The sequence below is a fragment of the Meles meles genome, chromosome 4 (assembly GCF_922984935.1).
Source record: "Meles meles chromosome 4, mMelMel3.1 paternal haplotype, whole genome shotgun sequence".
Lineage (NCBI taxonomy): Eukaryota > Metazoa > Chordata > Mammalia > Carnivora > Mustelidae > Meles > Meles meles.
In genome coordinates, this window is record NC_060069.1 from 18,585,627 (window position 1) to 18,608,765 (window position 23,139).

Here is a 23,139-nt window from a genome sequence, read left to right on the forward strand (position 1 = left end):
TATAACCCTTTAGTATGGGCCAGGCAGTGTTCTAAGCTGCTTATATATATTAATTCGTTTCTTACTCACATCAACTCTATGAGGGAGCCATTTTTCAAAAGCTAAGTAACAGTAGAAAACTAAATAACTTGCTTTAATTCACTCTTAGTGGCAGAGCCAGGATTCAGACCCCTGGCTGTCTTGATGAAGCTATTGATCTTTACTATTAAGCTATACTAATAGACTAATGTTTTACTAAAGATGTTTGTTTATTATTTTTCAACAAACATTTATTGTGTATCTTCGTGTGCAGTTTACTTTTGCCATTGGCCTTCTAGTTGACCTGCTGGAAGAGAACCGTGATGGTGTGTCTTGGAGCCAGATAGCAATGTCAGGGATACAAAGGAAAATGCAGGATATCACAGCCAGCATTTGGGGGAATAAATTAGCCATATGAAGAAATTATTGTTTACCATTTTTCTGTCCAAAAACAAAAGATGTTCTCAGCCAAAGGAAAGTGTATTGAGTATATTGGGGGTATTTAATCTACTTGGAAAACACACTGATTTGATAATAACTCTACACAAATAAACTGATAAACCGTAACTATCCTGTCTAAGAATAGTTAGCTCCTGCTAAGATCTGCCCCCTGGTAACTTTCAAATGGAATTTTTACTTTGATACAGTATTATAAATGTTAGAAAACAATAAAGCTGCTTTTGGAATGATACCGGGGAACTTTACATTCTGTCCTCTGTGAGTAGTAACATTTTTGAGAACTAAAAGATTTTGGGAAGGATTTGGCTTCCTCAGAACTCTGTAGGGCAGCAGTGACTTGCACTGTCAAAAGCTTATTTAACCTGCAGATAAGATTAATAGACATGTTAAAATTCTACAGCCTTCCTAACACATGTATGGGGGAAAGTTTTAAATAATAAAGAAATATTACCTGCTACATTGGGTAGCTCACATGCCAAAATTGTTCTTACATTGCATACAAGAGAGGCTAGTTCTGTAAGTCCTGAGTACCTTCTGACCTTTCATCTCTTACACAGAATAGAGAAAAAGCACAAGCATGGGGGGGGGGGGGGGGGAGGTGGGCAACAAAAGAGGTGTTACAAGAAGTTGTAACGTTTGCTAAGGAAATGGAGAGAGTAGCATAAGATCAGTATTTAAGTTTGAAAAGCTTAAAAAAAAAAGTGGAAGAAGAATTGGGTAGCTAAAATAAAAATGGATTTTCACCAAACCTGAATCTATCCTTGCAACATGCCCAGGATAAAAAGATAAAAGAAAACCTGGGTGTCAGTGTCGATCTCTGGTCTCCTGTCTTACACCGGGCAGTTCATTATAATAGTAACTATATGGTTTTTCCAGGTGAGTCTTCATATCTAAGTTGACAGCAAATTAAGATCCTCTCCTTAGGATCAGAGGGCTCAGGTTTTCTTCTATGGGTGGGGTCTTGAGCAGAGCACTTCACTTTGTAGAACCTTAATTTTATCACTTTTGAAATGAAGGCTTTGGTAGACGTGATTTTCAGAGGGAGAGGAGTTTTACATTTTTTCAAATTACCGCCGCCGCCCCCCCACATATACACACAAAATACATGCTAAGAATCACTGCTGAAGGAGGTACTTTTTTCTGTAAGAGGGTATGTTGAAAAGGGGAAAAAAAGGCTCTGAATAACTCCATTAACTTATTTCTAGAGTCCTTTCAGCTAACTAAAGGATTAAAAATCCTCTAGCAGTATTTTAAGTAATTCTGATTGATTTCATGCCCAGTTGTCTAACTCAGTGAAATTGCAGTCCAGTTCTAATGCTTCTGCTTCTTCTGTGTTATGAAGAAGTTGAACTAGATGGTCTCCCGAGTCTTTATAATTGTAATCTTATTTCTAACAGCCCATATATATAGAATAAGATTTGGTTCTTTTTGACTATAACTGTCTTTATCCTTATAAATAAATGTGTCTTATAAAGATGCAGCTTGGGAGAAAAAGGAACCATCGGCAGTTTTTCCCTGTGGTCTTCCTTCCTGCTTCTCAATTTCTCTGTTTCTCCTTGCTCATTATTTCGTATAGTTATGTCTTAAAATTTCAAGTCTGTTGCAAAATTGTATACTCACTGCAATATATCCCACAATGGGCAAATTAAATACACACACACACACACACACACCCCATACACGTAATATAGAAAGAAGCAAGAAGTCTGAGGTGTCATCAAGTCACTGAGTCGTTCTTCAGTAACTTACAAAAGGCTAGTTTTACTCACTAAGGACGCTATCTTATTAGCTACTGCCTTCCCTGGGAAAAGGAAGTATTGTGATCATTAAGTAGTAATTATTTTTTTGTTTAAAGACCTCTTTTTCTCCAGTTTCTTCACCTCTGCTAAGTTGTTGACACTATTAACAAAGATTACAAATTATATGACCATAATGACTTTAGAGTATGATTTGGGGGGTGCCTGGGTGCTTCAGATGGTTAAACATCTGCCTTCAGCTTAGGCCATGGTCCTGGGGTCCTGAGATCAAGCCCCACGTTGGGCTCCTGAATCAGTTGAGAGCCTGCTTCTCCCTCTGCCTCTGCCTCTGCTCATTTGTTTATGTGTGTGTCTATGTCTCTCTCACAAATGAATCAATAAAATCTTTAAAAATAAATAAATAAAAGTATGTTTTGGTAAAAGATACCTACAGTCAACTGAAATCATGTTTTGTTTTGTTTTTTATCTTCACATCTCAAATCTGGAAAGTGTGATTGAGGACAGAGATCCTTCTCATTAACTACTTATTGACAAAAAGTATAAAATAATTTTTTCTTGGAATACTTCAAGGATAAGGACCTGACTGCTAACAACTAGAAAGAAAAATATATGAAGGAGAAAGTATGAATCATTCAGTTCTCCTTAGAGCTTAGTGTACAAAGTGGATCTTTTCTATCACCGCTATTGTTCCTAACCTCCTAAAATGTGGTGGACTTTGGTGTCAAAAAAAAATTACCACATACAAATATAGGAAACCTCACGACTTTATGAAATACCATTCTTCATTTGTCCTCTCAAGAGCTATATCCTGGCCTGTTTACTCAATACCCTTTTAGCTATAGAGGATGTTCTTTCACTATCAAAATGAGTCCCTTTTTTCCTATGACACAGATAATGCTGTTTCTTAAGATTTCTTCTTTTCCAAGTATTAAAGTTCCCATAAGTGACTTTTTATAATGCTGTGTTTGGTTGCATATGATGTTACCACTTCCAAAGAAGTATTTAGCCTTTGAGGGTAAAGGAGATGTACCCAAGAATAATACAGCTAAGTTGAGGCCTAAAGGACATATACAGTGGTCAGATCTACAGAACATCTTATCCAAAGCCAGGAGGCAAGAAAAAGTCCAGCTCTCTTGAAAGTTTTATAAGTAGGTTCAGTATGACTAGAAAATGGAGCTGGAGGAAGGGTGAGTGGTAAGGGATGAGACCAGAGAGGTCAACTGCAGCCAGATCTCTTTTTTTTTTTTTTTAAGATTTTATTTATTTATTTGACAGAGATCACAAGTAGGCAGAGAGGCAGGCAGAGAGAGAGGAGGAAGCAGGCTCCCCGCGGAGCAGAGAGCCCGATGTGGGGCTAGATCCCAGGACCCTGGGATCATGACCTGAGCCGAAGGCAGAGGCTTTAACCCACTGAGCCACCCAGGCACCCCTGGAGCCAGATCTTTTTGAAAGACTTTGTATATTTCAAAGGAATTTGGGCCTGATCTTGAAGGTATTAAGAAGTCAGAGAAAGCAGGAAAACAGAAGATCCCATTTAAAGGATTTTCTGGAAATTGTCCTATCTCCAGTTTGGTGGATGGATTGGAAGAAAGAAAGACTGGAGGCAGGGAAACCCGCATGCTGATGCCATCATCTAAGTGAGAGCTAATGCAGCCAATAAACAGATTATAGAGCTAGATTCTACAGGCTTTGGGGAATTAAGAAGAGAAAGAGGAAGAAGTACAGTCAAGGATAACTCTTGAGTTTCCCACCTGGTTAGAGGTTCCATCAGTTTTGTTAGGTTGATTGTCAGAGGTGGATAATGAGATATCTAGAATGAAGATGAAGAAACAAGGTAACCGATGGTAGAGCCCCTAGGAGAAGTTACCCTGAAGTGTAGAGAGAGACTCTTGGAGAGCTATGTGGGCAAGAGAGCTTTTTAGGAATCAGGGAGTAGAAGCTACCGTTTCAGTAAAATGAAAACAAAAGGCACTGTTGAATTTAACAACAAATAGGTCAGCTCATGACCTTGAGAAAAGTCTGAAAACATTTTCCCCCTTGAGTCTCCCCACTTCCACATGTTTTTTCTCATGTCATTCATACAGTTTGGTGGTATTTCCCCTCTTTAGCTGCCTTGCCTACTGTCTTTATCTGTAACTGGTCTGGACCTTGCTTTCATATTTTTTTAAGTGATGGGACTATTCTTTCCTTCCAGTTTGACATAGAGAAACCTACATTATTGTATTATAAGCAAGAAGCTCAATATTCCTCCAGCTGTTTACTCTGAAAGGGACTTTGGAGATATGTGCAGCATGTCATTTGCCTGTGAACATTGTGCTCACCACCAAAAGGGATGAATTCAGCTATGTGGAATCTGGTGTATGGGCAGAGATTTCCAGAACTCCTAAGAAATCCCTTGTACTGTCTTCTCTTCACCATTCTGTCCCCATCAATTTCAGGTTAGTGTTGGCACATCAGACATTCTACAAAGGCAAGTTTCTGGTCCTTTGGAGCCAGGATCCCTACGTTGCCTGGGCTGCCTTACTCTTTTTCTATCTCAGAGTCGATGTTAAATGAAAAGGCGGCAGGCATAGCCAAAAACTCTTAGTCTTAGAGTCGCATCTGTGACACAGCACATTGAAAGTATCCAGATGTATTTAAAATATCTTATGATCTTAAATAAAGACAGTGAATGCTTAGTCCTTTTCAGCATTTTTATTGTACATGTGTAATATTTCATATGTATAGAAGGGGTCATCCACTGTAGGCCACAGGATAGAACGCTGAACACAGTTTACAAGGTTGATTTTCTAACAGAATTCCTCCAAGGGACAACTTTGGTTATTCAACTAATTAGTAATTTGCTAACTGATATTTGCATTTAATAGATTTATCTAATTATATTTTATTTTTAAATGACTCTGTTCGCTGTGTTCATCTTTCTTCTTTAAAAAATAAAATCTGAAGGGGCATCTGGGTGACTCAGTGGGTTAAGCCTCTAGCTTCAACCTAGGTCACGATCTCAGGGTCCTGGGATAGAGCCCCACATCGAGCTCTCTGCTCAGTGGGGAGTCTGCTTCTCCCTCTCTCTGTCTGTCTCCCTGCCTACTTGTGATCTCTGTCTGTCAAATAAATAAATAAAATCTTTTTTACAAAATAAAATAAATAAAATCTGAAAATAAAACTGAAGTGTATTTATCACTAAGAATGCTGTAAGTGGGAAAACATTGCTAAGTAACCTCATACCTAAGAATCCTGAAGTTAAATAAACATTCCATTGAGTGCAAAATTGGATTTCCTGGAAGTGGCAGCTTTGATTTCTGAAGATTTCTAAAGTTCTGCCCTATCTACCTACATATCCTAAGATTAGACTGCAGGATGATGATGGTGATAATGGTGGTAGTGATAATGATTATTAACATCTGGGTCTTAGTAACCTGTTTTCTAGTCCTGGGATCTTGAAACCCTTCTTATAAAATCACCAGGCAGTTAATCTTGTGAGTGTGTTGATGAGCTTCTGTATCATCCACGAAGCATAATAACACCTAGAATACCAGCTGACATTTGGAAAAGTACTGTTTGAGCCATTGCCCATTTTCCAAGCTCTGGGAGTACAGCTCTACTAAAACTTCCGTTGCCACACAAGTTTCTTGCTGTAGTTGCCTCATTTTGTAGATGAGGAAACTAAGGCACTGAAAGATTATACGGGGAGATTGCATATTCACCAGGGCTCTACAGGCCTTACATGGTAGGACTAGGATTCAGAAAAGGACTGGACTTAGAGTCCAGTCATGTTCGTCATCATCACTCTATAGTGCAGGTGTCCATGGCACTAACTTTTACTTGGTCAATTTAAAAGGGAAGTGATCGTTAAAAATATTAAATTGTCGGGGCACCTGGGTGGCTCAGTGGGTTAAGCCTCTGCCTTCGGCTCAGGTCATGATCTCAGGGTCCTGGGATCGAGCCCCACATCAGGCTCTCTGCTCAGCGGGGTGCCTGCTTCCTCCTCTCTCTCTGTCTGCCTCTCTGCCTACCTATGATCTCTCTCTGTCAAATAAATAAAAAATTTAAAAAAAATATTAAATTGTCTGCAGCTTCAGCATCTCACTTTTTTGGTCCAAAGTATATAAAAAAGCCCATTCTTCTGTTTTATGTACATGGATATATATAAATTCAAATAATTCTGACATATTTAAAAAAAGACTGATTTGGTCAGTATGGGCTACTGGAGCCTTTAGATCTGTATTCACCACTAGCCACATGGAGTTGTTTAGATTTAAATTCATTAAAATCAAGTGAAATTGAAAATCCACAACCGCATTCTCACTAGCTCCATTTCAAGTGCCTAAAGGCCTCGTGTGGCTAGTGCTTACCATACTGGATAACGATAAGAACTTAAACATTTTTGTTATCACAGGAAGTTTTACTAGACAGCACTGCTCTACAACAGTATTGTTGAATAGAACTACAATATGAGCCACATGTGTTAATTTTAAATTTTCTAGGAGGCACATAAAAAACAAAAATTCGGGGTGCCTAGGTGGCTCAGTCCATTAAGCGTCTGCCTTTGGCTCAGGTCAGGGTCCCAGGGTCCTGGGATTGAGCCCCTGCATCAGGCTCCCTGCTCAGTGGGAAGCCTGCTTCTCCCTCTCCCCCTGCTTGTGTTCCCACTCTTGCTGTGTCTCTCTGTCAAATAAATAAATAAAATCTTTTTAAAAATTAAAAAAAAAATAGGTGGCTACTTTTAATATATTTTTAGTCCAGTGTGTCTCAAATATTATTATTTCAAAATGTAATCAACAAAAAGTAGTGATGTGTTTTATTTTCCTTTGCATTATCATTGAAATTTGGTATATCTTTTACAGTTACAGCATGTCTGAATAAGTAGCCATATTTCAAGTGTTGAGTAGCTACATGGCCACCATATTGTGCAACACAGTTCTGTACTTTTATTCCAGAATTTCTCAACTGGAACATATCAAAATGGAAGTGGAACAGAGGGCTGTGTAGTTCAGGAACCACTGCTATAAGCGTTGGGACTGCAGGTGCTATAAACATGACACTTCCAAGATGATAGACTTAATCTGTATATATTGGAGAAGTATCGTAAGTTTTAGATGCATTTTAAAACACCAGTCTAGGGGCACCTGAAATGCCTTATCTCAGATGGCTTAGATGGCTCAGTTGTTAAGCGTCTGCCTTCGGCTCAAGTCATGATTCCAGAGTCCTGGGATCAAGCCCCACCTCAGGCTCCCTGCTCAATGGGGAGCCTGCTTCTCCCTCTCTCACTCCCCCTACTTGTGTTCCCTCTCTCACTGTGTTTCTCCCTCTGTGTCTAATAAATAAATAAATAATCTTTTAAAAAAAAATCAAAAAACACCAATCTGTGTTTAAGATAGTTTGTTACTACTAGTCTTTTTTAAGACACATTTGGACAGTATGAACCAACTCAGAGTGATAATGTTAGCTGCGTTATTTAATCCATTGTTGATAACTGTATAGATAGCTGACTGACTTAAGAGAACTAATAAAATATGATATTGTCACTGAGAGCCAAACAGAATTTAAAACAAGTACTAATTGAAAATAAATAACTTACAGGCATTGCCTGCTTTTGTGAGGATCTCTTCACTTCTACTTCTGAGTCCCTTCCGGTGGCACTATTTAGTGACTTCTCAGTTAACCTAAATTATATAACTATGTGATGACCATTCTTGGAAGGTCATCTTAAAATTTCTCGAGGTGACTCAGAGAAATTATATCTTGGTATTTGGGAAACATGTCTACACACGCTGTTTCATACCTGTGTTCTCTCTGTGTGAATTTTTTAAACTAAATTTCTTCATCTACCTTGAAGTAATGTTGTAACTACAAACCTATAATTTACTCTACTTTTAAGTTCTTCCTTCTGATAAACTTATCTATTCATATTGGGTCTAATTATAGCTCAGGGTGTCACCATGTATATTATTCATCTGAATGAGTGAGATTGTCTGGTAACAAGGGGCTGTTGTTGCCAAAGCTTTATTGTTATCTGGCTTGAATATATTCTGTCTGTACCTCACTATCAACTTCAGGAGAGGTTAGGTGAAGAGGAACATGGGGCAGGAATGTTACACTCTGGCCCCTTGCCCTGCTTCTCATTATATTTCAGCACTTTGCAATAAACTTGGCTAACTATGATTTTATTTTTTCTTTTTTACTTCATCCTTTTTAAATAAGAGAAATCAAAACTAGGGATAACCGAACTCTTCTTCATTCCCCATCTTTAGAGGTATCCCATCACCGTACTCCTCTTTTTTCCTGTTCCCTGCACAACCACTGTTATGAATTTAGGCCTGTCTTTCCGGTTCATTTCTTCAAAGACTTTGACATAGATATATATACATAAACAATATAAAATATTATTTTATATTTCTAGTTTATAAATAAGATCACACCATACATATGCTGCAACTTGCTTTCCTCATATAGCACTTTAGTAGACTTTTTGGGCATACTTGTTCTTAATAGGAAAACTTGGCACATATGTAAGAACATATCTAACAAATAAGTAAGTTATGAGATGTATAATAAAACTGGTAACTCCTCAGTCCACCATACATACTGGAAGTAGAGCATCACCAGAACTATTGAAGCTCCTGTATGCTACTTCTCCACCGTCTGCTTCTTCCCAGGAACTACTCATTGGAGCTTTGTTCTCATTAATTTTCTCGCATGGGGACATATGTTCGTGTCCTCAATATCTTTTTTTTTTTTTTTTGCTTGTTTTTAAACTTGGTGAAAATAGTATTATATTGTATATAACTTTTCAGACTTTCTTTTTTATTCAATATGACACTTTTTAAAAGTTATCCACGCTTATCAGTATGTTTTCACTGTTGTGTTGTGTTCCTTTGGGTGAGTTTATTCCTTTTTCTGTCAGTGGACATTTGTGTTGTTTCCAATTTTGCTATTAAAAGTAGTGTTTCCATGAACATCCTTATATATGTCTTCTAGTACACATGTGTAAACATTTCTCTGGGGTATGTACATAGGAATGCAATTGAAATGTTGTAATATAGGAGTGTATAGATTCAACTTAACCAAGTCAGTCCACATTCTTATCCAAAGGGATTGAACACTCTTCAGCAACGTATAGCTTGTTTTTCCACATCCTCATCAGCACTTGGTCTTGTCACGCATTTATCTTTGCCTAGACATTATGTAAAATAATACTGAACTATAATTTTATTTTTTTTTTCTGAACTATAATTTTAAATTTCATTTCCCTGATTTAATGCAATTGGATATTTTTCCTACCCCTCATTGGCCATTCATGTTTCTTCTTTCTCAAAATGCCCATTTATATCTTTTCTAAGGGATTGGTAATCTTTTTCCTATTGATTCATAGAAATTTGTATGCTCTGGACATAGAATTTCATCAGTTTTATGTGCTCCAAATACCTTTTCTTAGTTTGTGGCTTGTCAGTCTCTTTAGGCAATCTCTAAAACTTCTGACTTTTGCATTGACTGCTTAATCCCTCCACAATAAAAGTTTGTCTATTGACGTAGAAATCCAGTTTCTCTATTTGCCATATATAAAAACTGTTTTCTTGGCCCCATTATTTCTGACATAGATCAGATTCCTGGAAAAGTTTGAGGGATTTCTTTGAGTTTCCAAACACATTTTATTTTATTTATAGATTTTTTAAATTTATTTGACAGACAGAGATCACAAGCAGGCAGAGAGAGAGGAGAAAGCAGGCTCCCCGCAGAGCAGAGAGCCCGATGTGGGGCTCGATCACAAGACCCTGGGATTATGACCTGAGCTGAAGGCAGAGGCATTAACCCACTGCGCCACCCAGGCGCCCCTCCCAACACATTTTAGAATCAAGTTGTCAAGTTTCATTTTTTTAAATAACTGTTAGACTTTTGATTGGAATTGCATTGGATCAGTTTGGGGAAAATTGACATCTGTAGGATGCTGGGTCTCCCTACTCATAAACTTGGTATCTCCCTCCATTTATTTAATTCTCTTTGTATTTCAATAAGTTTTATAATTTCCTCCATTAAAATCTCTATGAAACTTATTCATGTTGTTTTTAATACTACTATAAAAGATACTTAAAATATATTTCTAATTTTGTTGGTGTGTTGAAATGCAGTGGATATTTCATATTGATCTTAATCTAGCCACTTTGTAAACTCTTTTATTAAGTTTCATAAATTGTGTATAGATTTTTCTGTGTACATAGATACTGCAGATGCCCACAGTTTTATTTTTTCCATCCCAATCTATATGCCTTTTGCTTTTTCCTTCCTTGTCGTGTCTTTCATACCTTGATGAATATGATCTCTAATGCAGTAATGATTAGAAATAGATATAGTGGGTATCCTTATCTTGTTCCTCAATTTTAAAGGGTATGCTTTTGATATTTTGTCACTGAATATATTAGTTGCTGTGAGGTTTTTAGTGGATGCTCTTTATCAGGTTAAAGGAGTTTCCATCTATTCCAGTTTTGCTAAAAGTTTTTTTTTTTTATCATGAATAGCTAATATTGTTATTTTTTTTTAAGATTTTATTTATTTATTTGACAGACAGAGATCGCAAGTAGGCAGAGAGGCAGGCAGAGAGAGAGAGAGGAGGAAGCAGGCTCCCCACAGAGCAGAGAGCCTGATGCGGGGCTCAATCCCAGGACCCTGGGATCAGGACCTGAGCCAAAGGCAGAGGCTTTAACCCACTGAGCCACCCAGGCGCCCCATGAATAGCTAATATTATTAAGCCTATTGAGTGCTTTTCCTGCACCCATTGAGATTACCCATTTTTTTCAACTTTAATCTCTTAGGCAAATTACATTAATAATTTTCTATTATTAAATTATCCTTGCATTCCCAGAATATATCCCAACTTAGTTAAGATGCATGTTTTTTTGATATACTGCTTAACAATGAAGTTTTGTAGATATAAACTAATTTCAAAATAAGAAAGAATAGTAGCTGAATTTTTGTTGAAAATAAAATCTTCCTCAAAGGGTTGCCCACTTTGCTACAGGGTGTGAGGGGAATTTATGGCTATTGGATGCAGGTATTAGCTTGATGTAGCAAAAAGAATACTGAAAAGCTAAATTATATCTCATTTTGCCTTCTGTTCACTAGGGAGATTATAATTCAGTTGACTCATGTGGGCCGTATTTTCTCAGCGAGTTTGTCTGAGACTCAGGGACAGTTGTTCACTACTGGTAGTCATGTGGCTTCACTTGCTTTCCTATTAATCCATCGTCATCAAGCAAACATGTACTTACTAGGCCCTAAGACAAAGCAGAAGTCTGTTCCGTGGGGACCTTCTAGGGAGGGATAGAAAAGTAAACACTTTAAAAACAGTTATAGGGACACCTGGCCAGCTCAGTTGGTAGAGCATGTGATTCGTGATCTTGGGGTTGTGAGTTCGAGCCCCACACTGGGCATAGATCTTACTCTAAAAAATTTTTTTAATTAAAAACATGGTTATAAAATGAAGTGATACATTTTGTTTTCTATAGACCACACTATTTGTGATACATAGGGATTGAGGGGCAGAGATTCTTTGACTGGAAAGAGAGAAAAGAGGAAACTTGAGATGGGATATGATACTTGAGCTGAGTTTTATGGATGATGAACATTTACTGGTCTCCATGAGCCTCGTTTGTATTCTCAGTTGTTAACAAAGGAATGAGACTACTTTTTATCCAACTTTTTTTTTTCTCTAATGTGTCTTCAAAAATGTGTCTCTTTTACCCTATGACTATATCATCTTTTTAGGATCTCACAAATAATTTCATGCTTTATTAAATATTTGTGCTCCTGCCTCTGGTCTTTGGTCCTAGGAATCTTTTGTTCAATAGGTATAGGGTTGTGAATGGTAGAACAGGATCTTCCTGGTTCTGTTTTATTAAGTAATACCAGCATCTTTTCTTTATAGAGTGTTGATGATATTGACAAATGAATCATCATGTAGAATTACCCTATCTGTTATGTTTTTATGGAATTGCTCAATTTATTGTTACCATAAATAGAATTTTTTAAGTTCCAGGGTTTACATAATCTCTAAGCACATTTGATTTGTATGTCTTATTTCAGTGCTGGACCCAAAGGAGACAACATTTATGAATGGAGGTCAACTATATTGGGACCCCCAGGATCTGTCTATGAAGGAGGGGTGTTCTTTCTTGACATTACCTTTTCACCAGACTATCCGTTTAAACCCCCTAAGGTCAGTATGAAGTATTCATCCATTTTTAGCAATATGTATTGTTGTATATGTACATACATATACATATTATTAAAAATATACATATCTAGGAATGCATGTCTCTTCTGTTAATATAGACAACTTCCCAGGGCTAATTTTATGTGAAAGGAAACAGAATGTAAAAAATTACAGGTTATTTCCCTACCCCATTCCCTTACTCATATTTCATTGCTTTTTCTCATCCTCTCAGTGTCTCCTTTCTGTGGTTTATGTTGTAATATAACATAAAATAGCACATTATGGGTGGAACTAGGTGAGTGAGAATGGGTCTTTGCCAGCCCTAGAACCCAGAAAAACAGACATAGCCTGACGCTGGAGCCAGAGCCAAGCCCCGGAGCCAGACTAACTACAGAGGGAGCCTCACTAAGGCAAGTCTCAGGGCACCAGCTATGGAGTTTGGATGCCTCCACGGTTCAGCTGCTCACATGAAGTATACATGCACTAGAATGGAACGTGTGACCTACAAAGACTTAAAAGTGATGCCAAGAACATTTCGTGGTAACGTATTTGTAATAGTTGATTAATATAAATGAACCATAGGGGAATTTACACTTATTTAAGACAAGACTATATACTTTAAGAATTCTTCACATTCCTTCCTACTGCCTATCAGTCAGTCGTTTAATGAATTTACATTTATTCTCCACTTTGGAAAGGAAAAGACCCTAAGGACACTGACTCTCTGCATTGGCCACCAAGAAAATCTCATTTGACCCGACTTTAACCTCACAGTGCAGAGGGAAATAAAACTTGTTTGAGTTGTAGGTTGGAATGGACAGTTTTAAAAAGCAAAAATAGGACCATACCTTTACCATGAATTTCTGTAATTCCCCTTCCTCCCTCTCACCCTCCCTCTCTTTTCTCACCCCTCTCTTCCTTTCTTCCTTCTTTTCCACTGATGCTTGAATATTGTTTTGTTACCAAAGCAAAAGTAATAACTATAATTTTAACCAAAGAAGAAACCAAGGTGCAGAGAAACTAGGTAACTTTCCCAGCATTACATGGCAAGCAGATAGTAGTGTCAGTATTTGAACCCAGGAAGTCTGACTTCAAAGCCTATTATGTTCCTTTCCACATTAATGATGTATTTTACCCAAGCTGACAGAGCTGGTGGCATGGTGACTGCCCGTACCTGCATTAGGTTGGTTTTCAGTGATGAAGCCGTAGTACATCTCATATTTATTTCCTCCTTTTACTGGGTGGGAACCTTTTGTCTTTCATTCTACTTGGGCTCAGCACATAAATCACCTGGAGTACTTATTGCCCTGCCAGTGATGTGGGGACCTATCTCTGCCAGCCTCTTCAGTAAAGGAAGTACAGAGTGGGGAAGGAGAGTGAGAATTCAGATCAGGAAATTGTGCTGCCTGTGAGTTTGGTAGAGGCTGTTCTGTACATCTCGGAAGATGTGTGGGCTTATCCAAGTTCTGCATGACAGAAACGTGTAGATTAAAGCTAGAAGGGGGAACCAATAGATTAGATAAAATAATTCAGTTTCCAAAAAGGTCCCAATGGATTGAAAGTGGTCCAGAACAAGATGGAATTTAACAAAGCTAAATGTGTTCAGTGACAATCTGGAAAGAAAGCATGATACATGATAGGAGATACCTACTTTATTTTCATATAAATAAAATTTGTGAGCTTTTGGTTGACTAGAATTCTGTGGGAACTTAAGGTTCTTGAAGCCTTAAGGAGATATTTTTAGGACTACAATCCTCGGAACTCTGAACCAAATGCACCGTATCTGGAGTGCTCCAGTCACTACTAAGTTCTTCATTTTAAGAACAAACAAGAATAAGCTGGGCAGAGAGTCATCTACATTCTTGAACTTCTTCACTGGGTAAAACACTGCAGTGGATATCGGTTGTGTCAGCTCATTTCTTTTCTGATACACCCTACTAAGGCTTGAGTGTTCCCTTTCACAGATGAGGAAACTTCGATGAGGCTTAGAGAGGTTTCCAATAATAGACAAGCAAGGATTTACTGATTTCTGACTTCACTGACCATGTACTTCCACTGAATTAAAACAGTTAACGTGGAGTGTTCACTAGTAAAAATAGGGTGTAGGAGGAATGTGATATCTGTCCTCAGATGTTTTAGGAACTATGGTGTGGGTTAGGATTTAGACCTTATGCTGGATGGCTGGATGGGACAAAAATAGAAGCAGGAGGGTGTCAGTTACAGGGAAGTAGATGTTAATTCTTATGAGGAAAATCTGACCCCCAGCTGCATAGTCTGCTTTTGAATAGCTCCACTTCTGAGACAGTGGGCTTCATTTTACTCAGAGTAAATATTTGCCTATATTTCTGTTTAAAAAAAAAAAAAAAAGATTTAGTATCTGTCAAGAATAGTACCAGAAAAAGTAAGTTCTTCCACTAAATGAATTTGAATAAACAATCTCTTAAGATGAAGGAAAATCAAATTTTGGTAACTCCAATCACAATTAAAATGTACATTTATTAGAAACCTGTGGGAAGTTTTTTTTGTTGTTTTTGTTTTGGTTTTTTTGTGGGAAGTTTTTGAAAGCGAATTATCACCACCTAATTTATCAATTTTAGAAACCAGATTTTGTAGGCAGATGTGCTGTTCTAAGTGGGGGGAATTTTGTGGGTGTCTTGAAAGCTGTTAACTAAAACAAAGGCATTTTTATTAATACTTTTGAAGTGCCATGTCTATGCCTTTCTAATCTCTATTATTCTAAATAGGCTATATTTGGAATGATCCTTTTTGTGGGGGAGGGGAGCCTCTTTTGCCCTCATCCTTTCCATCAGCCATAGTAGCTACCTATTTTGATTAATGAAACATTTCTCAGTGCTCTGAAGAATGAACCCTGATAGCAGTAGGTGTTAGAATTATTGGTGAGCCCAGATATTGGTGGCTGTCTAATGGTTATCAGATATCCATATCATAAAATTAGTCTACAGCATAATGGAATCCATGAGATGACTTTCTAAACTCTTACACTTGGAATCCTTAGTGAGGATTTTAAATGCTCTCATGCTCAGATTAGATAATTCAACAGATAAACCATTTAGCCACATTTACCAGTTTAAAGATATCAACAAATAAACCTCTGTGACTTAAAATGTGAAAAAATCCTCAGTTTGTTTCTCACGGTCTATAATCCTGACCCCAAAATTAATTATTCATGCCATTTTTTATAACTCTTCTGAGATTTTGTTCTCTGTGTTAAAATATACTGTATGCATACACACAGATAATATACATAAATATTGAGCCATAGTCCCCCTGGTTTTAGAATTACTTTTTACCTAATATTCTATTTTCACCCAACACTCTTTATTTTCTAATAAACATATAACTGCATTAGAATAATTGAGTTAGATAATAATAATAATAATTAGATAATAATTAATAATAATAATAAATAATAATAATAATAATAATAATAATTAGAATAATTGAGGCTCCACAGTATTCATTGTGTAAAATTTAATTTCCTGTTCTTGGACATAAGATTTGCCAAGATTTTTGTTATAATCAGTGGTGTGATGAACATCCTTTTAATTACATATTTTGTATACCTGCATAATTATTTCCTGAGGTTAAATTTGTTGGCATGGAACTTCTGGGTAGATGGGTTTATACATATTTGTAGAGTTTTGTTAAAAGTTGACAAAGTGCCCTCCAGAAAAATTGTATCCATTGACATCATGGCCATCAACATAGTGATAGTATGGTACTTCCCTTCACTCTGCTCAGCTCTGAGGATTCGTAGTCCTTTTTAATCTTTGCCAGTCCAGTAGATGAAAAGTAATATTTCATGTTTGCTTTAATTTTTATTGATTTGACTACCAATGAGATGTGGAAGGTTTCACATGTACCATTTTCCCAATTATTTCTCTTTTTGTGAATAATATGAAAGTGTTTTTTCTTGAAAGTTATACACCAAATAAAATTAAGAAGCATACTTGAAAAAATCAGGAGCAAAACAATAGAATATGTTTTATTTCTATATTGTTTAAGTTCTTTGTTATTTTTTCTACTAAAAGCACTTTGAAAATATGGTGACACCTATGTCTGATATTTTGTGTCTCAGAGATTCTAATGATGTGCATACAAACTTAAGTCACGTTAGGTAACAGGTAGATCTATATTTCTACAGTAGAAATGCATGGAGGTTGCCTATTCATAATTCAGCTTTTTCTGTCTCCCTGTAGATGTGGATATTTTATAAACAAATAAGTGAGAATTTTATTTAAGATTTTATCCATTTATTTAAGAGAAAGAGGGGGAGAAAGAATAGAGATGATGTGCAGGAGCCAGGAGAGGGGTATAGAGAGAGGGAGAAGCAGGCTCCCCGCTGAGTGTAGAGCCCAATGCCGGGCTTAATCCCAGGACCCCGGGATCATGACCTGAGCCAAGGCAGACACTTAACTGACTGAGCCACCCAGGTGCCCAATAAGCGGGCATTTTAAACAGAATTTAAGGGTAGTTAGGTAGGAAAATGCAATATGTTTGTTATTTTAGTATTTCAGGCAACCCCTGCACAAGACAGACATACTCTCGTGTTCATATCTATTACTGGAAAACATTATTATCTTTGGTAACGGCAAGATGGTAACTGCCAGTAGGTATTTTTCAAAAAAGAATAACATTTGTGCTTAAAATGTTTAAAAATTTACATACATATGTTGCAGTATTTGTGTGAGAAAAAGAAACCTCTAATATTAATACCCAAAAAGTTTTTTAATATAGTTTGTTTTTTTGTTACAAATTTTATCAAATATATTTAAAAATAAATCTTAAAGATCACTTGAGAATATATTTTATGGTTTATGGTTTTGTTTTATTTCTTTATAAAATCTAACCAAGAATTACTTACTAATGAAATGTCGTTAAATAGGAAACTGCTTTCAGACAATGAAATAAGTAATTTTGTTCCATCAGATTTTCGAAATCTTTATTATCCTCATTAGATTTTAACCTTAAATTGACAGGCCAAGGCTAATAATGAATAAAGTTGCTCATTAGTTACAGTAAGAAACAGTGATATTCAGCATTTAAAAGCCAGAGAGAGATCTTTAACTAAAGTTCAACAAGGAGTTGTACTTTTTATTTGAATTAGGTTGTTATTATTTACTTATTTTTACTGTTGTTTATATTTCTGCTGTTGCTCAAAGACAAAAGTTGATGGCATGTCTCAGGATTTTCAGAAAGAGCAGTGGTTTATGTGTGTAAATGCAGCTTCTCACTTATTTGCTCTGGCCTCGGGGTTGAGAGTATACAGTTGTCCTGGAGTAACATGACTTACCTTGTTTAACCTGAGTTCATACGTTCATACGAGGCCTGGCTGTGGATTAAGTGCTTTCATACAGATTGAATTGCCTTTTTGGCATCTCCAGTTTAACACCCAACAGTCACCTCAAACTTAATTGGTCCAAAACCAAACTATTGATTGTGCAACCCCATCCTACTCCTTCAAACCAGCTCCTCCAGGTTTCCCCCCTCAATGAATGAGAATTCCATTTTTCTAGTGGCTAAAGTTAAAAACTTGCACAGCCTAGTCAGACCCAGGTCCACTGGCTCAAGATAAATATTCAAAATAAATCTAGACTCTAACCATTTCTCATTACCCTTCCCTAGTAACAAACACTCTGGCCAAGCCTCCATCAGCTGCTCCCTTTCCCCAAATCATCGTGAAGTCTCCTTTCTTGTCTTGCTGCTTCTGCCTTATCCCTTCTGCAGTGTACAGCCGTATACCAAATAGTCCTTTTATAATGTAAGTCAGATATGTTCATTCTTTGCCTAAAGCTTTTCAGCAATTCCCTGCTCACTGAATAAAAATGCACAAAACCCTGTTCACAGTATACTTTTCAGAATCACTGTCACTCTTGACTCTACTTAAGTACTCTAAGCATGTTCCTTCCTCAGAGCCCTTCCATTTGCTCTTCCTTCTGCTTTCGTTGTTTCCCTCTGCCTAAAATTCTCATAGCTCATTCCATTTTTCCCTTGGTGCCTGCTCAAACGTTACCTTTTCAGAGAAGCTCTGGTATGACAACTCCCAACCATCTTCTGCTCCCTGTGAAATTCCCCACCACAACCACCATACTTGATTTTTCTCCATAGCATTTCTCCTTCCTGACGTTATATATTTCTTAGTCTAAGGGCTTATTATGTTTCCCTTTCTTCAGTTAGCATGTAAACTCAGTGAGTACAGGGACTTTTTCTATCTTAATGTCACTCCTAAATTCCTGGCACCTATAACAGTGCCTGGCGATTCAGTAGGCCTTCAGTAAAAGGAGGTTGAATTAATTTAATCCATACGACTTTGCCATAAAGACGGTATTCATTACTACCATCACCCCCATTTGTAGACTAAAAAACTGAGGCTCATGGAGGTTAAGTGGTCCATGGGTCACAAAGAAGCTAGTTAGCTAAACTGGAAACCAAACCCAGTTCTGAACTGGCCCTTTCATTCCCCAATTGTGGAGACGATTTAAATTGCTCATGTCCCTGGAAGAAGGAACACTTGTACTTAGATTTTACACTCTGATATACGTTAATTATATCAGATCATTCTCTAAACCAGGTTTATTAGAAGGGAGATGAAATTGATGATACAAAGAGGAAAGAATATCAGGAGGAGATTTCAAGTGTCTATCTTTCAGTTTTAGCGAGAATCCTCTTTCCAAAAGCACCTGACCCTTTTCTCCAGAGTATTCCTACTTCACAGACACTGAGGTATTTATTCTGTGTTGAACAGTAAATAACTGGTTTCTAAATTTTGTTAGCCCTACATGAAAGAGAGGTTACTTCCCATTTCACAGGTCATTCTCGCACTTAATTACTGTCAAAACAAGCCTTGTATCCTCAGTGTCATGATTGGACTACAGTATTACTTGTATCTCATTAGTAAGTTTTCTTTTTCAGTCCATTCTCCTTCGTAATAAACCATTTTAAAATGCCCTGCTATAATTTAATGTTGTGTGAAATTTCAAAATGAATGGGATGAATAAAAATAGATCATAACAGTGGCCATTTTCTTCCTACTTTTAAAACAATACACATTTGTGTATATCCATTTGTGTGTCCAACTACCACCCCCAACCATCACCAATTTAAAAATTACTAAGAAGAAGGTTTGGATTTTATTTGTTTGTTTTCAAGGCAAGGAATAGCAACTTTATTTGTTCTAAACCAAATTAAATATGCCAATAAGCTAAAAGGGAATCAGCCATTTGGGTGACAGGAAGTTCAATTTCATCATATTTTATGAGGATCCCTCTCTCTAGTTTTCTGTAGTCTAATGCAGTCCCACACTTTGGAGAAAGACCTTTAGCTTATCATTGTTTTCCCTGAAATGTTTATTGCCCAAGACATCTTAAGCTATTTGGGTTGGATCAACCTTTGGAGTTGGAGTTGATATGTAATCAACCTCTCTGATGATCTACTCACACACCCTGTCAGAGTCTTGCTGTGGAAGAGGGGATCTCAGACAAGTTTTTTGCAGTGTTCTTCATACTCTGGAGTTCCTTTCTCTGTGACCTCACTCCAAGTGGGAGTTGGTATTTCTTGATATTACTGTCAGCATAACTAACTGAAAGGAATGGGCAGAACTAAATTCCTTCACAAAGGATGTTTTTCTGTTTTGGGGGGCGGTGCCCAGTGAACAAGGGAAATTAGAGTGAGACATTCAGATGTTTGGAAATTGAGGAGCTTTCTTGCTGTCACAGCCAAGGGAAGACAGCAACTCACTTATCAGTAAGAGGTGAATTCTCCAAAGAAAGGTTTTCAGATTTAGACAAGTAATGCTCTCCTCTCACAAGGGTTTTCTGAAGAGAAAAAGATCAGATGTCTTCAAAATGAAATCTTCAGGATCCCAAACATCAACGGGCAGGGATCCACTATTCCAGAAAACAGGGAATACTAGGAACTCTGAGAGAAACACCATGAGTTGCAGAAAGTTCAGGGACAATAAGGCCATGTTAAGGAAATAGTCTTGTGAAGACAGAAACTTCTGTGCAAATGAGTCAGAAGATGCTTCAAATTTGTAATTTTCTTAACCTTGTAGAAAAGAGCCCCTTGATGAGAACAGATTAAGACATAGAACAGACAGCTTATGTTGATTAAGTGTCTGTAAATTTTAAAACAAATTATTTTCTGTCATCCACTTAAGAAATGAGGTGGGGAAATGGTATTCTACATGTAAGAAAATATTATGATAGTCTCTACTTTATTTAGAGGTATTATTTGTTCAGAGAGCTATATGTAATGCTGTTTTGTTCAAGGTTGCATAGAACCGGGAGGTCTGAGTTAATTTTTAAGACTACCAGCCAAATATCAACTCCTTTATGGCAAATGATCAAGTTTCCTTGATTTTTTTCCCATAGAGTTGGATCTGGATCTCTTGATAAGATAGCAGCCTCTTAGAGATTTGCTTAAACAGGTCCAAGGAAAAATTAGGCAGGGAGAAAGGAATGTTCTCAGTTCCCAGTTGGCCAAGATCATAGTCAGTATGTAATCATAGCTTGTCACTGAGTTAAGGGAAAGATATTATCAACTGGCCTTTGCAAGTATTATGTAGGTCTTCCCATGGAGAAAATAAGGAGGAATGAAGTCATACAAAAGTTCAAGATTATGAATAAAATAGGCCTAGCATCAGATAGCTACACTAATTCATACAGGTATAACTATTCTAAGCAATCAGATACATTTATCTTATGGTTTCAGTATCTTAGGAGAAACTTGCCAAAGATTCCTGTAAGTTCTTATTAGTTGCTATTTAAAATGTCTATATTAAGGTTAATTTATAAAGCAAAGATTTATTGAGCCCTTACTGCTTTCTAGGCCTTGATATATAAGGATCAATAAGATACAGTCCCAGGGACCATGTAGACAAGGAGGACAGGCAGGGGCTAATACAAGTCCATGCTAGAAACAATGAAGACTGTGCTTTAGGGATAAAGACAAGGGGAATGGTATATGAATTCTTTTTTTTATTCCTTTATTCAGTAAATATGTGTGTACTATGCACCATCCAGATACTGAACATACAGAAATGCCTCTTCTTGCAGAGTTTACATTCAAGAAATGATAGAACAAGTTTTCTCAGTTTCAGCATGATTGATATTTTGGACAAGATAATTCACTTATGGAGGGAGATCCTTCGCAGTGTAGGATGCATCGCTGCATCCCTGGCCTCTGCTCACTTGGTGCCAAGAATAGGCTTTCTCCTCCACTCTCAGCCCCCCAGTTTGTGACAAACAGAAATGTCTCCAGATATTGTCAGATGTCCTCTGGAGACCCTCGGGAGATCACCCGTGGTTGAGAAACAGCGTTGGTTTTTTTTTTTTAATTGAGTGTAGTTGACACACAATATTATATTAATTTCAGGTGTACAATATAGTAATTCAGCTTCTTTATGCTCACTGCAAGTGTAGCTGCCATCTGTCACCATACATTGCTCTTACATTCCCTGTGCTATGCCTTTATTCTCGTGGCTTATTCATTTCATAACTGGAAGACTGTATCTTGAACTCCCCTTCACCCATCTTGCCTATCTCTTCTATCTCTTCCTTCCGCCATCCATCAGTTTGTTTTCTGTATCATAAGTCTGATTCTGCTGTTTGTTTGTTTGTTTAGAGGAGTCCTATTTTAGCAGTAGTATTGGTATCCACTGGTAACTAATTAGAGACATCTATGACAATTTTTCAGTTTCTACTCTGAGTAACCAAGGCCGGAAAGGGTGGCGGGGACATGTTTCTTATGAGGAACCTATAGGACATTTGGGTGGGAAATGTTCATTAGGCCGCTTTACAGGTCTGGAATTCAAGTGAGTGATGTGAACTAAAGATACAGGTTTGGGGATTAAAACTCTAGAATAAATGACCACCCACAGAAATATGCAATCTTAAACCAAAACTGAGTGTTTTTGTTTGTTTTTTTTAAAAGATTTTATTTATTTATTTGACAGAGAGAGATCACAAGTAGGCAGAGAGGCAGGCAGAGAGAGTGAGAGGGTAGCAGGCTCCCTTCAGAGCAGAGAGCCGGACGTGGGACTCGATCCCAGGACCCTGAGATCATGACCTGAGCCGAAGGCAGCGGCTGAAATCACTGAGCCACCCAGGCGCCCCAAAACTGAGTTTTTGGAGCTAAAAATTTCCAGAACGGGCTCCCCAAGGGAAAGACTGTTAATTGAATAGATTAACAAAACTCACATTTTCTCTTTTTCATTATGTGCTCGGTGTTCGGGGATTGGAGGTTATTCTCCATGCAAGAGTACATAATAATGCCTCACAAAATATCACATTCTTATTTTTAAAAGACTCATCTGTTGATAAATCATAAAAGCATGAACAATTATACCAAGTCAAATAAATTACTCTTCCCACAAGTGCCTAAATAAGGACTAAAATAAATCAAAATAATTACTCCTGCAATGGAATGGATTAAATGACCTTCTTCCAGCTCTCCTTGAGCCTTTTGTTTCAGCTTCAAATTCTGCTGACATTTTGGTGGTTATGGAGAGTTGTGTATTAGACATTACTGTATTTTTTTAATGCCTAGTATTTTATGCTAACATTATACTGTAATTTTACATTCATTATCTCACTTGATCCTCTCACTTTGAGAGATAGGTTTCATTATCAAGGAAACTGAAACTTTTAAGTACTGTGATTAGGATCACATAGCTAA

General features: G+C 37.2%; 1 protein-coding gene across 1 annotated transcript in view; it reads left to right on the forward strand.

The window, feature by feature from the left end:
* Window positions 1–23,139, forward strand: part of LOC123940395 (ubiquitin-conjugating enzyme E2 E2) — a 374,692-nt gene that overhangs the window by 279,172 nt on the left and 72,381 nt on the right. Inside the window, exon 4 of the mRNA XM_046003183.1 lies at window positions 12,312–12,444. Within this exon, the coding sequence (XP_045859139.1) occupies window positions 12,312–12,444 (133 nt within the window). The remainder of the gene's footprint in view (window positions 1–12,311; window positions 12,445–23,139) is intronic.